Consider the following 15,436-nt stretch of genomic DNA (forward strand, 5'->3'; position numbering starts at 1 on the left):
AAAAAAAGGTTAAAAATCATTCAAATATTGTGAGGGATGAGTTTCGTAAGGTTGCCAAACTGGCCCACTTTCCCCTATAAGTAAGTATACACCTCTATTCCCGTTTTCGTACGAATCGTTCGTTCGTACGAACGACTCGATTCGAACGAGTTCGAAAACGGCATTCTGGTTTTCGTACGAACCCGTTCGAACGCAAGCTTTTTCGAAAATAAACAGTGTTAGTGGTACCAGATGCACTTTGACATTTCTTAACAATTCGAAGCATAGACCGCGCACGAAATTGACATTATTCGGTCAAGTGGACGATGTCAACAAAACAATAACATTGTTGAAATTTTTTGGTTGAAAATTTGAAAATCTCACTGATTTGAAAAGATAACTTACTGATGTCTTCTAAAAAGTTGTTAAGCCGAAAGTTGACCACCTTTTGGGACGATTCAGTTTCCGGTAGGATATAAGTCTGATCCTGTGGAAGATCCGGAATATCCGTAAAAGTGGTCAATTCATGAAACTGATCCTAGAACTCCGCGTTTTTTAGAAACCACTCATAAACGTCTTATCAGAATGAATTCGGAGTTGTGACCGAAATATGGACACTGGGGACTACAGGATGGTCCACTAAAAGAACCGGAACATCCGTAAAAGTGGTCAATTCATGAAACTGATCCTAGAGCTCCGCGGTTTTTTCAAAACCACTCATAAACGTCTTATCAGAATGAATTCGGAGTTGTGACTGGAATATGGACCCTGCGGACCACGAGATGGTTCACCGGAAGATCCGGAACATCAGAAAAGTGGTCAATTCATTAAACTGATCCTAGAGCTCTACGGATTTTTCGGAACCACTCATAAACGTCTTGTCGGAATGTATTCGGAGTTGTGTTCAGAAATAAGAATATGGAGACTACAGAATGGTCCACCGGAAGATCCGGAACATCCCTAAAAGTGCTCTATTCATGAAATTGATCCTTGAGCTCCACAATTTTTTAGAAAGCACTCATAGACATCTTATCACAATAAAATCGGAGTTTTGACCAGACAGTTTATACTGGGAACCACGGAATGGTCCATTAAAAGATCCGGAAGATCATCAAAAATTCCGTTAAAAGTGTCTAGAAGTTATTAATTACTTAAATACCACCTAGAAATGTGCAGTTCTAAAAAACCATAGAGTGCTTAGATCAGTTTTCTTGACCTATCCACTTTAATGGATGTTCCGGATATTCCGAAGGACCATCCAATGGACCCTGGGGTCCATTTTCCAGTCACAACTCCGAGTTCATTCTGATGAGTTGTCTATTATTTTCCAGAGGAGCGTTCATGGTCTCCAGGGTCTGTTTTCCAATCATAACTCAGAATTCATAATTATAAGACGTCTATGAGAGTTTACCAAAAAAAAAACAGAGTTCTTGGATCAGTTCCATCGATTGAGCCTTTTTACGGATGTATCGGATCTTTCGGAGGACCATCCACTGCACAATGGTCCCAAAGCCGTATTTAGGAAGACAAAAATGTTTGCGCCCAAACCGTCAGCTTTAGATATATAGTGTCTTCGGGAAAGTTTCTTCATATTGTTTGGCCGATTTTGGCCGAAATTGGGGTGGTCCACAAAATTTGAGATTTGAAAATACATACTTCTTTTTAATTATTTGAGATAGACCAATGCAATTTTCTAAAAGTTGTAGAGCAATCAATTCGAAGCAATTTTGCTCGAGACACCAAATTTTTATCTCTTAAGGTTCATGAGTTATGATTTTTTAAACAAGCAGGTTAGAATGGCCCATAAAAACAGATTTCTGCGAATATCTTTTCATTAGTTCATTTCTCGTTAAAACCTTGTTTTGGTTACATTTAGAACTTATGATTACGCATATTTTTGCTGAAGCAACCAGACTGCTATCTTTTTTTATTATTAGAAACTTAATGGAGATTTTCTTCGAAAAAATGGTTCTATTAAAATGACAATATCTCTAAATGGAGCAAACTGATTTTCAAACTTTCGCTTTTAAAAGAAACTTGCCATTTAAAAGATCGTGTTTTTTCAGTATTTGTGGAAAAACTGTGAGAGCGTTTTTTGTTTAAAGTATTTTATTTTATTTAAAAAAATCTTTTTTTTTATCAAAAACTAGCCATAACTTTTAAATAAAGGAGATTAAAATTAGTGACTTCTGCAAAAATATGCGTCATAAAAAGTTCTAAAAGTATTTAAAATAATGTTTTTACGAGAGGTTAGGGTGGCCCCTAGAAATTTCTTTAAATATTGTTTATACGTTAATCACCAATAAAAATATTTAAAGAAAGATTTTCTAGGGGCCACTCCAACCTACTTGTTTAAAATAACCATAAGTCATGAACCATAAGCGATAAAAATTTGATGCCATGAGCAAAGTTGGTTCAAATTGATTATTCTACGACTTTTTAAAAAACTGCATTAGTCTATCTCAAGTAATAAAAAAGGTTGAATTTTCAATTCACCAATTTTAAGGACCACCCTAATTTCAAATCGGCTAAAAAATACGAATAAGCTTTCCCCAAGACACCATATACGTAAAAGTGATGGTTTTGGTGCTAATATTTTTGTCTTCATAAATACGGCTTTTATGGATGTGAACCATCCCGTGGTCCCAAAGGTACATTTTCCGTCTAAATTCTAGTCAAAACTCCGAATTAATTGTAATAAGACGTTTATGAAAGGTTTAAACAAAAACATGGAGCTCTAGGATCAGTTGCATGAATTGACCACTTTTACGGATGTTCCGGATCTTCTTTTGAACCATTCTGTGGTCCCCACAATCAATATTCAGGTCACAACTCTGAATTCATTCTGATAAGACGTAAATGAGTGTTTTCGGAAAGTTCACGGAGTTCTAGGATCAGTTTCATGACTTTACCATTTTTACGGATGTTCCGGATCTTCCCGTGGACCATCTTGTAGTCACCAGAGTCCATATTCCAATCAAAACTCCGAATTAATTGTGATAAGACGTCTATGAGCGGTTTAAAAAAAAACACAGAGCTCTAGGATCAGTTTCATGAATTAACCACTTTTCAGGATGTTCCGGATCTTCCGATGAACCATTCCATGGTCCCCAGAGTACATTTTCCGAACACAACTCCGATTTTATTGTGATAAGACGTCTATGAGAGGTTTCAAAAAATCCGTGGAGCTCTAGGATCAGTGTCATGAATTGACCACTTTTACGGATGTTCCGGATATTATAATGGATCATTCCGTGGTCCCCAGGGTAAATTTTTCGGTCATAACTCCGAACTTATTCTGATAAGACGTCTATGAGTGGTTTCAAAGAATCCGCGGAGCTCTAGGAGTATTTTCATGAATTGACCACTTTTACGGATGTTCCGGATCTTCTGATGAACCATCCCGTGGTCCCCAGGGCCCATATTCCAGTCACAACTCCGAATACATTCTGATAAGACGTTTAAGAGTGGTTAAAAAAAAAACTCGGAGCTCTAGGATCAGTTTCATGAATTGACCACTTTTATGGATATTCCGGATCTTCTGGTGAACAATCCCGTGGTCCCCAGAGTCCATATTCCAGTCACAACTCTGAATTAATTCTTATAAGACGTCTATGAGTGGTTTCAAAAAATCCGCGGAGCTCTAGGATCAGTTTCGTGAATTGACCACATTTACGGATGTTCCGGATCTTCCGGTGAACTATCCCGTGGTCCCCAGGGCCCATATTCCGGTCACAACTCCAAATTCATTCTGATAAGACGTTTATGAGTTTCATGAATTGGCCACTTTTACGGATATTCCGGATCTTCCACAGGATCAGACTTGTGTCCTACCGGAAACTGAATCGTCCCAAAAGGTGACCAACTTTCTTCTTAACAACTTCTCAAAAGACATCAGGAAGTCATATGCTACGTGTATTCGTTAATGCCCGATCGACTGTACTATAGGAATCCACTGGCATCAGTACTATAATAGGAATCCGGCAAGAATGAATCCGCACTATAAGAATCTTGACTGTATATGGCTATGGCAATGTTTTGGAGTCATAATTAAATACATAAATATTTGTTATGTAAGCTGTTACAGAAATGCCTTTGTCCAAAATTTTCTAGTTGTTTCGATCCTTTTTTTAATCTAAAATCTATATTTTTATTGCATGATTTTTCAATCAATTTCCATATGAGATCTTTAACTTCACGTAATTTTAAGTAAAATTATTACAATCAAACACCAACAATTTGGTTGTAGATTTTTATGTACACTCAATCAATCAACCCCGAACCCGTCGTTACACGCTAACTTGAAAGTACTCATTAATGAGTAAAAAAAGACCCATTTTGAAGAAAAGTGGCTTAACTCATTAATGATTAAACAATTTTACCCATTAATGAGTGTCTGTTACCCATTAATGATTAACAATTACTCATTAATGGGTAACAGATACTCATTAATGGGTAAAAATTTTACTCATTTAATGAGTTAAGCCACTTTTCTTCAAAATGGGTCTTTTTCAACCATTAATGGGTACTTTCAAGTTAGCGTGTAAGCAAATTAACCATAACATTTTTATTAGGGATTACAAAAAAAATTCAAAGTTTTTATCCCTTGGCTGTCTCGCGATTCGCGAGTTTGGAGTGACGTTTGAAAAGCGGACAAAAAAACGCATTCGTACGAAAATGGGAATAGCAACATCGTTCGAACGAACGATGTTCGAAAGTTAGAATGGCTTCGAACGAAAACGGGAATGGGAAATTGCTTTCGTTTCGAACGAATCCTGTTCGTACGAAAACGGGAATAGAGGTGATAAGTAAATCAGCAAATTGCAAAAAACAGTCGTTTTCGATAAAATTTTGACCTATGCGGTTTTTCAAACAAAGGATTCAATGGATCATATCATCTGAGCAGTTTAAACTGACGTTTCCTACCACTGGAACTTTGCCGTGGAATAATATTTTGGAAAAAAAAACCTTATAGGATCTTATTTATGCTGAACTAGAAAGATCAGGGATTTATCACTTAGCTTTCCTAAAATCGCTGGTAGAAGGTCGTCTCAAAATTGCTCGACTATATGATTAATTATGGACTATTGTATTCCCATATGTCATAATTGGAACCAGTGTTGAGCAAAATTCAAAAACTCAAATCTCATGCATGCGTGTTTCGGCTGGCGAAATTCAACAGCGCAATAATCACCGACGAGTTTTCCGGTTAAAAGTGAATTAACCACTTCATTCGAACAGTTAAAATGACGTTTACTACCACTCGAACTTTGAAATAAAATATTATTTTGAGATTTTTTCTTCAAGAACCACGAGAAAAGTAGCCATAATTTGTGCGTTTCATAAAAAGTAGAAATTAGTTGGTTCAGTTTTGAGGAATCTCTGGTAGAAAGTCACGCCAAAACTGCTTGACAAAGTGCTTGCATTATATTTTGGAATTTTCCGTTGTTTTCATCGTTTTTTTTTTTTTATTATTATTGTTATTAGGTATTCATGGTTTTTATTAAAGAACCTGAATTTATAAAGAGACATCTTATCCATTTTACAGGTCTTCTGATCGATTGGAATAACTTTTCCTATGACGATTGTTCCAATTTTGACAAGTCGTCTCTTTAGTTTTTATGAGTTTTACCTTAGAATGAGTTGTTGGTGATGGAAGTGTAAGTGCGTTAAAATGCATAAGAAATCTCAAGAGTGTGTTTTGGTTGGTAGAACTGTACGCGAGTTATACTATGAGGATTCTCCGAACACTCCTCCTCCTATTAATAGCGGCGCCAATGGTTTTAAGAATACAATAAATAACCTCAGGACTCAGAAAAAAAAATCAATCCTCCCCGACGGGGAATTGAACCCCGGTCTCCCGCGTGACAGGCGGGGATACTGACCACTATACTATCGAGGATATGATGAACAAATTTAAAATAATTGATCAAATTTGACTACGTATGATCCTTAAATCTTGAATCGAGCTACATAATCAGCTCTTATTCATATATCTAATGATTATTTGAAGACTATCAAAACCATTGACTGATCTTTGAAACGAACATATAAATTCGTAGGCATATAAATATCATCGTCCGATTCTCGACGCACATGTGAAATAGGCCTATATGTTCAATGTAAACAACGAATCACAACACACCTGCTACTAACTAACTACACCATTCTGATAGAGCAGACATCGTCTACCAGATGCTGCGGATGCTTTGCCTGGATGGGACTTAATCCACAAGAAATCGGCGTTCCTAACATTTGGCCCATAGACCCTTATCAGATCTTCGTCGAGTACTTTTTCCATAATGAGAATCGACCCCAAAAGGAACCCATACCCAAAAAAAATATCCCGCCCCCGGGTGGACTCGAACCACCAACCTTTCGGTTAACAGCCGAACGCGCTAACCAGTTGCGCCACGAAGGCAGATGAAGATAGTGGTGCGTCGTTAGCTATTTTCAGAATGATCAACGCTGCTGCGTCACTTAAACCTATTAGTCTACGTGTTAGCTCCTATTTTTAACCCATTCACGACCGTATTTAATCGTCAATGCTACCAGACTACGTTCGTACAAAGGAAAAGATCATTTATGACGTGTTTACAATATTTACCAGTTTATTACTGTACATACAATTCTATACGATTATCGTTGGCAAAAACTATCTACTAGTTATTGCCAGTAGTACCTAGTAGCAGCGCTAGATTCTACTAGTTCATGTCATAATATTATTAGTTACTAGCTCACAGGAGCACTCGTTACATGGTAGTTATCTTTCTTAATCTTTATTCATTACTTGGCTTGCATTTGTCTCGATTGCTAAATATCTAATCCATAGTGTAAAACGTTAAACATTACTCAAAATTCGTTGAACTAATCGAACGCAATAAACTAAGAGAAACTCCAAAAATACGAACAAAAGTGAGAAAGCAAAACTCCGTTCTAAGTCATAAATCATCTCTTTTCGAACGTACGTATCAACCCCGCCGCGGGGAGACACCAAAGTAAAAGGCCACCTCATCTCACCCGGCCACCTCCTCCGGACCGGGTTCGAATTCGAGCTTGACCTCGGCCGAAGCCAACCCCTCGACGTCGGCCTCCGATTCTTGCACGTTAAGTCGGTTCAGGGTCATCATCATCTAGGTAGGTTGTAAAGAAAAAGCGAAGCAAAATTTTATAAAACAATAATCGATCGGCGGTCTTAAGAACAATCAGCTCACATCGGAAGGTTTATTCAAATAGCCGGCGGCATCGCTGACGGCTTCAAGTTCCTCCTGCTTCACGACCAGGGTCGGCTGCTGGTCGGTCCCACTAGTCGTGGGCAGCACGCTTTGCTGTTGCTGCTGCACCAGAATGGTTTGAGTCTGCGGTGGTAGCTGTTGCGCTTGCTGCTGCGGCTTGATCTGGATTCCGGCGTCTTCGAAGGTTTTCTTCTTCAGCGTCTGTCGGATTTGCGACCTAAAATAAAACAGAAAGCATTTTTGCTGCGGTGAGCGTCCCGTCCTCGTCGGGCACAATAAGACAGATGAAGAAACGATAGAAACAACTTACACCGTTCGTCCCTTGATCCGTTGGCTGACTTGGTTCAGATCTTCACTGAAACGGGTTACCGCCGAGCGGAGCATTTCGATTTCTTCATCTGTCCATTTGCTCCTTAGACGGAAGCGATTATGGGAAATCGAGAGAAGATTAGCAGACGAATTACTACTTTAGGGTAAAAAGGTGAAGAAAGTAACTTACCCAGTGGGAGAATCGGATGAAGGATGTAGCTGCATCGTCAGTTCGCCCAAACGGTTGAAAGCCGCGCCCGCGGCCGTGAAGATTTCACCCACCTAAAAACCATCACTAACCGTTAGATCACCTTTGCTCCGATAGTGGACAAACTTGAACACTTACTTTTGTGGCTGAATTCATCGTAAAAGGATAGATTTATGTCGAATAAAACACTGCTCGCTGGCTCGCTTCTATCGGTTGTAAACAAACACGCTCGCTCCAAAAAAATCGATTCTGCTCGTCGATCTGTCACCGATGACAGTTACGGGACGCGTTCGCGAAATACGCTGGGGACCCGAGTAAAAACTCACGGTTTAAATCACGGTCTTATATCGCAAAATAAAACGATGAGGGATACAATACGGTGGCAGCTTCTTGTTGATCATTTAAATATTACTGGATGCTTATTCAGGGTGGCCACTTGATTTAAGAAATTAAATTACTGTTTTTGTTTATATTAAGTACACTTTCAGCCCAAGGCTGGTTCGTCTCCGATACAATTAAATTCCTCGTTAAATTCCAGGTTTTTTCACGGTTTTTCACGGACAATATTTTCCCCGGTTCCATTTAAACAGTAACCCGCATATACGCGAACCACAAATTGACCTTACCAAAAATGGTTAAAAATTGTTTATAATCCCTGCTAAACTTCAACTGAAATGGTTATGGAACTTTACAAGAACGTTTAATGATAAAGTTTTAACCTTATGTATTATGGTTTTTTGGAAGCGGACCTTACAATTTTTTTTTTGACGTTGGATAACGTCTTTCGGCAACATACGGGGGTACAAATTTTTTTTTTTTTTTTTTTTTTTTTTCATTTCGTTTATTTGGCAGGCTCAAATGTTATAAAAATAACTTAGCGGAGCCGAGTAACATAGAATACCAATTATGGTACTCAAAATACAAAAAAAAATATGTACAAATATATTTTATCATATGATTTTTCTGGGTGGCGATCGAAGCGGCGACAAAGCGATCTTCTCCCGTGCACGCAACTTCTTTCTTTCCCGAATTTGTTCCTCATTTTCATTGAACCCGAATCGTGATCGCTGCTGCTGTTTCTGGACATCGTTTCCCGTTGCATGCTCTCCGCTACTCTCGTCGGTCGTCGGGGTAGTCACGTTCATTTCGTTATCTGCATTCAACATCTCCAACCCCGTATCCGTTTCCTGATCGCTAATGACAAACGACGCACCTTCCACCACTACACCAGCATACGTACTGCTGCTGTGTTGTTTTCTTTCACTTTGCTTTCCTTTTTCCTTCAGTTGCTTCTCCGGTTCCTTCCGAGCCTTCCGCTTGGGACAGGAAAGCTTCCGGTGTCCGTCCGCCTTGCACAGAAAACATTTGTCTTTGTTGCCATCATAAAAAATGTTTCCTTTGCGATTGAAGAAATGTAATGACGTGGGGATTTCCTTCTTCACATCCATATATACACCGCGTATCCCTGTATACACCTCAAAACACAGATCAGTTGGAAATTTCTCCCGGATGATGCGTTTAATTTTCCCATATTTCCCCAGCACTTTATCCAGCTCGTTGTCGGGTACCTCTGGTGGCAAGTCATACACACGCACATATTGAATGAATTCACCAGCATGCGACATGCGTACCTTTGCCGTCGTTCCATTCGCATAATGGAAGATTAAATCCTCCGAATTGAATGTCAGAGCATGGAGCATCGCTTCCTCTGATTTGAACTTCATGAAGACTCCCCTTTCCTCACCAATGCGATAAACAGCTTCCATTTCAGCCGGATCCGCGTCGAGTGCTTTGGCGAAATTTACTATCTCTCCGATGTTTGGTTTGGCATCACAATGGCTGAAGCTAAACTTGATGGTGTTTTTTACTTCACACATCTTGCACCGTAGTAACAAAAGGCACTGAACTGCTAGCAACGAACAAAGAGCAACTATATAATAGCGAGTCTCGAAAACAGGCTATCGTGTGGTTCACAACGAAATAAAAAATCGACTGCTGCTGTAGACAGCTGTGGGACAACTGGGGGTACAAAATTGAAAACAGCCATTTTGGATGAGTTACGAAAAATTAAAAGATTTTGAACGATAATAACTCAACCGTGTCTCGATAGATTTACGAGATAATGGCATCAATCGATTGGAAATATTTCTAGCAATTTGCTGAATGTTTCAAAACTATTGATTTCATTCTGTAAACTATTGAAAAATGGTTAAAAGTAAACCATTGTCTAAAGATGGTGAAAATCGATTGATTTTTTTATATTCTTATACTTTCTCCAACCGAGACATCAGATGCGAGTATCTGACATCTCTGATATTTTCTGTTCTACTATATAAGCGTCCAACAAGGTCGCCCGTTCCATCATTGTTTATCCGATCGTCGACCCAGCAGCAGAGCAGCAGAACAGCAGTACCAGAGCAGCGGAAGCAGAGCAACGGCAGCAGAGCAGCGGCAGCAGAGCCTGGGGGCGAAAGGGCAACTACGCCGAGCGCGTTGGAAAAATGGCCCTTTTCAGGGCCACAACATTATCAAGAAAGAGTTTAACGATTAATTTTCTAGGGTGGTGTACAAGGGAGTACCCAGCACGATCATGGGCATTGGCTCCAAGCAATATTTCATCAGATTCCAGACAAATCTGTTCGATAGTAATTAGAACAGAAAATGAAAATATAAAAATGAGGTAAGGAAAATACCATTTATTATATAAGACCACGTAGTCCTACGTCACCATTGCGTACAACCCCATAGGGCTGTCCCTTGTAGTTGGAGGGTGGTGTACAAGACACAACCGCATTGTTGACGTGTCATAAATACGAGTTTTGCAATTAAAAGGAATGGGCTTTGTTTCAAACATTTTGAACTAGAATTTACATTTAATTTATTGAAGAATGATTGATTGATTTATCTTTATTTAGGAGGCTTTCAGCCTGAGGCTGGTTCGCCTCTAGTCTTTATTGAAGAATGTTCAAGACTGTGAGATTTAAAAGAAAATTTCTAAATCATGATTCAGATTTCTAAGATTCTGAAAACAGAAAATGTTATGGGACGGAAGAAAATTTCCAATTCCCGGACCAAAAAACGCACGCATGAGGAAATTTTTTTGATTCTGGAATGAAGATTCTGATGTCTGACCTTGAGATTTTTCTAGATCCCTGATTTGAAAACAAATACCAATATAATGGATGACTAGAAATACTCAGAGGGAGAGATGGGCGGAGAGAATGTTTTGAGCCAAATGAACTGTCAAAATCTGAGCCAAACGAACATTCCCATTAGAATTTTTCCGAGGATTTTTTATTCTTACTAGATTAAATTTGAGAGCATTGCAATCGAACAGAAATTCAATTACCTTTATGTTTCGTGTGCTTCTCAAATTAGTCCTTTACCGTTTGGTACAAACGGTCTACACAGAGCAATGGATTGAATAGTGCAGTGCTTTCACACTCAGCCTAGGCAGTCAATAATTTTAAGCTCTGATTATAACACACCATCGACTGGAAATGCTTTCGGCAACGTTGAGCCTTAGGTAGTGATGAAACGTCGTTAGAACTATTCCACAGCCGCAGGCAGTATTTGAGCACCACTTTTTGCCTGTAGATTTGAAGAGGTACTTCAAATCTCCGCGTACATCGTACGGGTTAGGCAAAAGGTGTGCGTTTGACTTTGTACTGTCGCATTAATGGCCCTTCGCTCACTTTCAACTTCTATTCAATTTTCATACCGCCGTACTCTAACGGAACTATCTACCTACTATCTTCTAAGACCATTATCTAGCTAATAAATTATCACACTAAAGCATTTCCAACCAACTCCAATATAATGGATCTTACAACAACAACGCTCCTGGATTTCAAGAACATATTCCTGATTGTAGCTTGAGAATTTCTCCAACGCTACTTCCAAGGTAATTCTGAAGACATTTTGATTCCTGGTAAATGCTCAGCAGATTTCCATAGGAGTACAAAGAAGAATTCCTAGGTAGTTCTGAGCAGAATTCAAACGAAAAGAGCATCAATTTAATTTTAACGAGACTTCCAAGGTGAGGTGTACTATACGTATGGCTAAATGTATTACGATTCAGTATTCTGTAACACCTGTTGAATAACCCCCCAATTGAGCTGTCCGATGGATGGACCGATGAACACATTCATCCGCTCATGCCAGCTCGGCAGCTCAACCAACGAGCATGATATTCGTGCGCTTTCTGCAACTGATCATTGGACGAGCTAGGCACGTGCTGCTGCTGCTCCGTATCCATGCTGGCGCTGCTTAATTCTCCCGAACTCATTCGCAGAATTCTACCATTTAAGGTGATACTCTAAGGAAGCCTTAGCGTGAAACTTTAAAGGCACAAATGTCAGCTTCCACAAAACTACTAGTACTGCTGTGCTACTACAAACAGAGAGTAGCAATTTCAAATTTGTATGTTTTGTGGAAGCTGACATTTGCGCCTTTGAAGTTTCACGCTAAGGCTTCCTTAGAGTATCACCTTAAGCATTAATTACTAAGCAAATCTCGAATCAAATGTGAGAATAATTCCAAGTGAAGCATGAATTCACGGGAGAAGAGAAAACACAATTAATGTCAAGGAATATTGACTAGGAATTGTGAGGAAATTTACTACAGGTGAATTTTAAAATAATTCTGACGAGAATTCCAAGGCAGTTTAGGAGAATTATGAGGTTTATTCCAAATGAATTGAGAGAAGATATCCAAGGAAGTTATTAGAAGAGCCTTAGAGGGAATTCCATGGAGTATTCCAATTTTTCAATGCAATTCCTATGAGAATTTATACAAGAATGGGGTGCGTTAATCGACTTACTTGGGACCAATAGACTAGTCAAGTAGCGAGCCAATTTAAAATCGTTAGTTTCGTATTGATTGTTGCTAATACCAACCGGTAGCAACTTACGATTTTAAATTGGATCACTACTTGACTAGCCTATTGGTCCCAAGCAAATCGATTAACGTACCTCATTCTAGTCTAAATTCTAGTACTACACTATGTTTGTTTTGATTCGCTATGAAAGTTTGACAGATAAAATGAGGGGTTCGTGGATTTTTCTATGTTTCGGGGGGTGAATCGATTAGCTTGGGACCGAAGATAGTACCAGAGCTGAGCCAAAAAGTTGAGCACGTTTCTTCGGGACCTACTAGTCTTAGAGTTACCTCTATGGTAAAACACTGATGTGATTCATATATGTTTTTGTTTTCTTCTAGAATTTCAAATGGAACTTTAAACTTTCGAACTAATGCCATATAATTACATTCATTGCATTTATTGCACAATGCAATACACATTTGCTTACCTAAGAGAATTTTTTGTTTGATTGTAAAATCTAATTTGACATGAGATTTTGACATCCAGTTTCTTTTTTATTGGGTTGTTCAGGGGTATTGAGGTAAATACATATTCGTAATCTGCATTGAAAATTGAACTAGAACTATTTAAAAATGCGATTACATAAGCAAAAACCAGCTCTAAGACCAGAAGGTCCCAAAAAAAAAACGTACTCAACTTTTTGGCTCAACTCAGTTCACCTACACACTTATTTTGCGCCAACTTTTTTTCTCAGTGTGCCGCAGCTGTGCCGAGAAATCATTGAACTGACTTTTGTTTGCTTGTGAATAATATACCTTGTTTGGCAAATCTGTATTTTACTAGCACTTGTTTTTGTTATGTTTTTCGAAACCTGAGACGACCCGGGAGTAGGAAGGACATTTCCGTTCCGAGATACGGACCTTGCGGGTGGAGGTTTACCTAGTACGAGTCTACGTTGAGTGAGGAAAAGTTCCGGGTTTTTCAACAGCGGTTATTATCGTAGGCTGTCCCGAGTGATACGTGAAGCAAAGTGAGGTGCCGCGACATTTTCTCAACCCTTCCCTCATCTTTGCTTGCCTGTGTGTGCTAGTAAATAAAGCTCAATTTTAATGAACAACGGTGCCGGTGGAAAGAAGAATGGAGTCCAAGCTATGGTTCAGTTTGACAGCATTGAATCTGCCACCAGTTCTGCATGTACGGAAATGTTGCCAGGCAGGATAAAGTTCCTGAAGACCAAAGAGCATCCAGCACTTGAACAACATTCCAATCGGAAATGATGGTAGCAAAATTAAGATTGCATTTTTCAAGCAGAACTACTAGTCAGAGTTCACCGGGTTGGTACACCCTGCCAGACAATTCTATCAGCTTCAAGAACTACAGCGCCTCCAAGAAGCGATTGCATTGCATTTCCGGAGCAAGATTCTCCACTTCTTCAATACCCTACCCGGTTTGTCCGAGGATCTGCTGTTGACTGCATTCACCACCAAGGACTGCCACCCGTCCCAAGTTCGAATGTTCCCGCTGGAATCGGAACGTTCCTCCTCCGGATTGGTTGAGTTTCCGCGCGTTTTCCTGGCGGTGAACGCCATCACGAAGTGCAACCACAGCGCGATCGATCACAAAGGCACAAAATCCCGTTCATTATGAAGCTGTGCTTCTCCTCGTTCAAGACGATGAGCGGTGCGTGGAGCAACGAGAATATCGAAAATATGGGCATGGCACCGGCACCTGGCAACCTGGGGTGGGACGTGCTGTCGAATCAGCCTACTGATCATTCTTGTATGAAATTGGTTCCAAACGTAAACAAACCCTGTAGGTTCCTTATGCCTTGTTTACGTTTGGAACCGGTTATGCGAGGTAGGCGACCATTGTTCGTATTTGACAACCACCTCCCCCCTTGCTGGCAACCCAATGTCGGCAGCGGCCGTGACAGCCTCCACCGTGGCAGTAGCGTCCGGTGGTGTGACGCCCATTTCGGTGACGGGCGACTGTTTCAAATCCGAACACGATGAACCAATGTAAGATGGAGCCCGTGTCCTTTGAAGGAAATCAAAAGCAACGACGAGACTTGGTGGAGATTCACGGTTGTGTTTTGAAAAAAAATGTTATAAAGTTACTGGCAACACTGAACGTTTTCTGCGCTTGCATGTGTCAAAATTTATTATTGATGTTGCCACAATATTATTGTGGCAACATCAATAACAAATTTTGACACATGCAGGCGCAGAAAACGTTCAGTGTTTCCAGTAACTTTAAAGATCAGAAAAATTGTAGCTATGGGTGCCAAACAGAGCCAATGACTGTGCCCAGGTGTTTCCACGCTTATTTTTGGCATACTGTGCGGACGAACCCCTCAAGAGATATATACAATGGGGTACGTTCATCGATCTACATTGCTGGAGATTGATAATTTAAAATAAATGATATAGGGAAATGGATGTAATGTCGGCCTAAATGCCCCTAATTTGGGCCCATACATAAATTCAGCAATCGACTAAATTTTCAATAGCGACCAAAAATATTTATAAGTACCGTTCCAATGACGCGTTCATCTAGATAAAATTGATAAATAGCAGATTTTTAGCGAATCTTTGATCCATAGGTCAACATTAGAGCCATTTCCCCTATCTAGGAATTCTTAGCATTTTAGGGTTCTTTGATAATTTTAAAGATACTGAGCTCAAAGAAATTTTCGAAACTCTAGATTACTGGATTTTTCGGAGATCTGTGATTTAAAACAATTTGCGATGTTTCGAAATTTGTACAAATTTAAAATTGCAGACTGGAAGAATTTTGTTCAATAGACCGAGACTTTGAAATAATTGTTCGTAGCAGATTCCTCTTCCTTTGCTCACTTCATTCGAGATTTTTCTTCCTCTATTT

The 15,436-nt window shown here is 39.5% G+C and overlaps 1 protein-coding gene and 2 non-coding genes across 5 annotated transcripts; all 3 read right to left on the reverse strand.

Moving 5' to 3' along the window:
* Nucleotides 1–5,809: 5,809 nt before the first annotated feature.
* TRNAD-GUC (transfer RNA aspartic acid (anticodon GUC)) lies at nucleotides 5,810–5,881 on the reverse strand. Its single transcript has one exon. It is a non-coding gene; the product is annotated as a tRNA-Asp (tRNA).
* Nucleotides 5,882–6,326: 445 nt separating this feature from the next.
* On the reverse strand, nucleotides 6,327–6,400 carry TRNAN-GUU (transfer RNA asparagine (anticodon GUU)). Its single transcript has one exon. It is a non-coding gene; the product is annotated as a tRNA-Asn (tRNA).
* A 161-nt stretch (nucleotides 6,401–6,561) lies between these two features.
* On the reverse strand, nucleotides 6,562–7,944 carry LOC135699392 (chromatin complexes subunit BAP18). 3 transcript variants are annotated; one of them, XM_065219636.1, is made up of 5 exons: nucleotides 7,870–7,944; nucleotides 7,714–7,805; nucleotides 7,525–7,623; nucleotides 7,194–7,431; nucleotides 6,563–7,112 (listed from the first exon to the last, which is right to left on the reverse strand). In XM_065219636.1, exons 1-5 carry the CDS (start codon nucleotides 7,885–7,887, stop codon nucleotides 6,996–6,998), a joined length of 564 nt encoding a protein of 187 aa, XP_065075708.1. In that variant the 5' UTR covers nucleotides 7,888–7,944; the 3' UTR covers nucleotides 6,563–6,995. The 3 variants fall into 3 exon arrangements, with proteins under 3 accessions (XP_065075709.1, XP_065075708.1, XP_065075707.1); XM_065219635.1 differs by having other exon boundaries at nucleotides 6,564–7,112; nucleotides 7,525–7,626; XM_065219637.1 differs by lacking the exon at nucleotides 7,525–7,623 and having other exon boundaries at nucleotides 6,562–7,112.
* Between the last annotated feature and the right edge of the window lie 7,492 nt (nucleotides 7,945–15,436).

Source organism: Ochlerotatus camptorhynchus, unplaced genomic scaffold, assembly GCF_037179485.1.
Source record: "Ochlerotatus camptorhynchus isolate MF236.1 unplaced genomic scaffold, CSIRO-AGI_Acam_v1.1 ptg000108l, whole genome shotgun sequence".
NCBI classification, from domain to species: Eukaryota; Metazoa; Arthropoda; class Insecta; order Diptera; family Culicidae; genus Ochlerotatus; species Ochlerotatus camptorhynchus.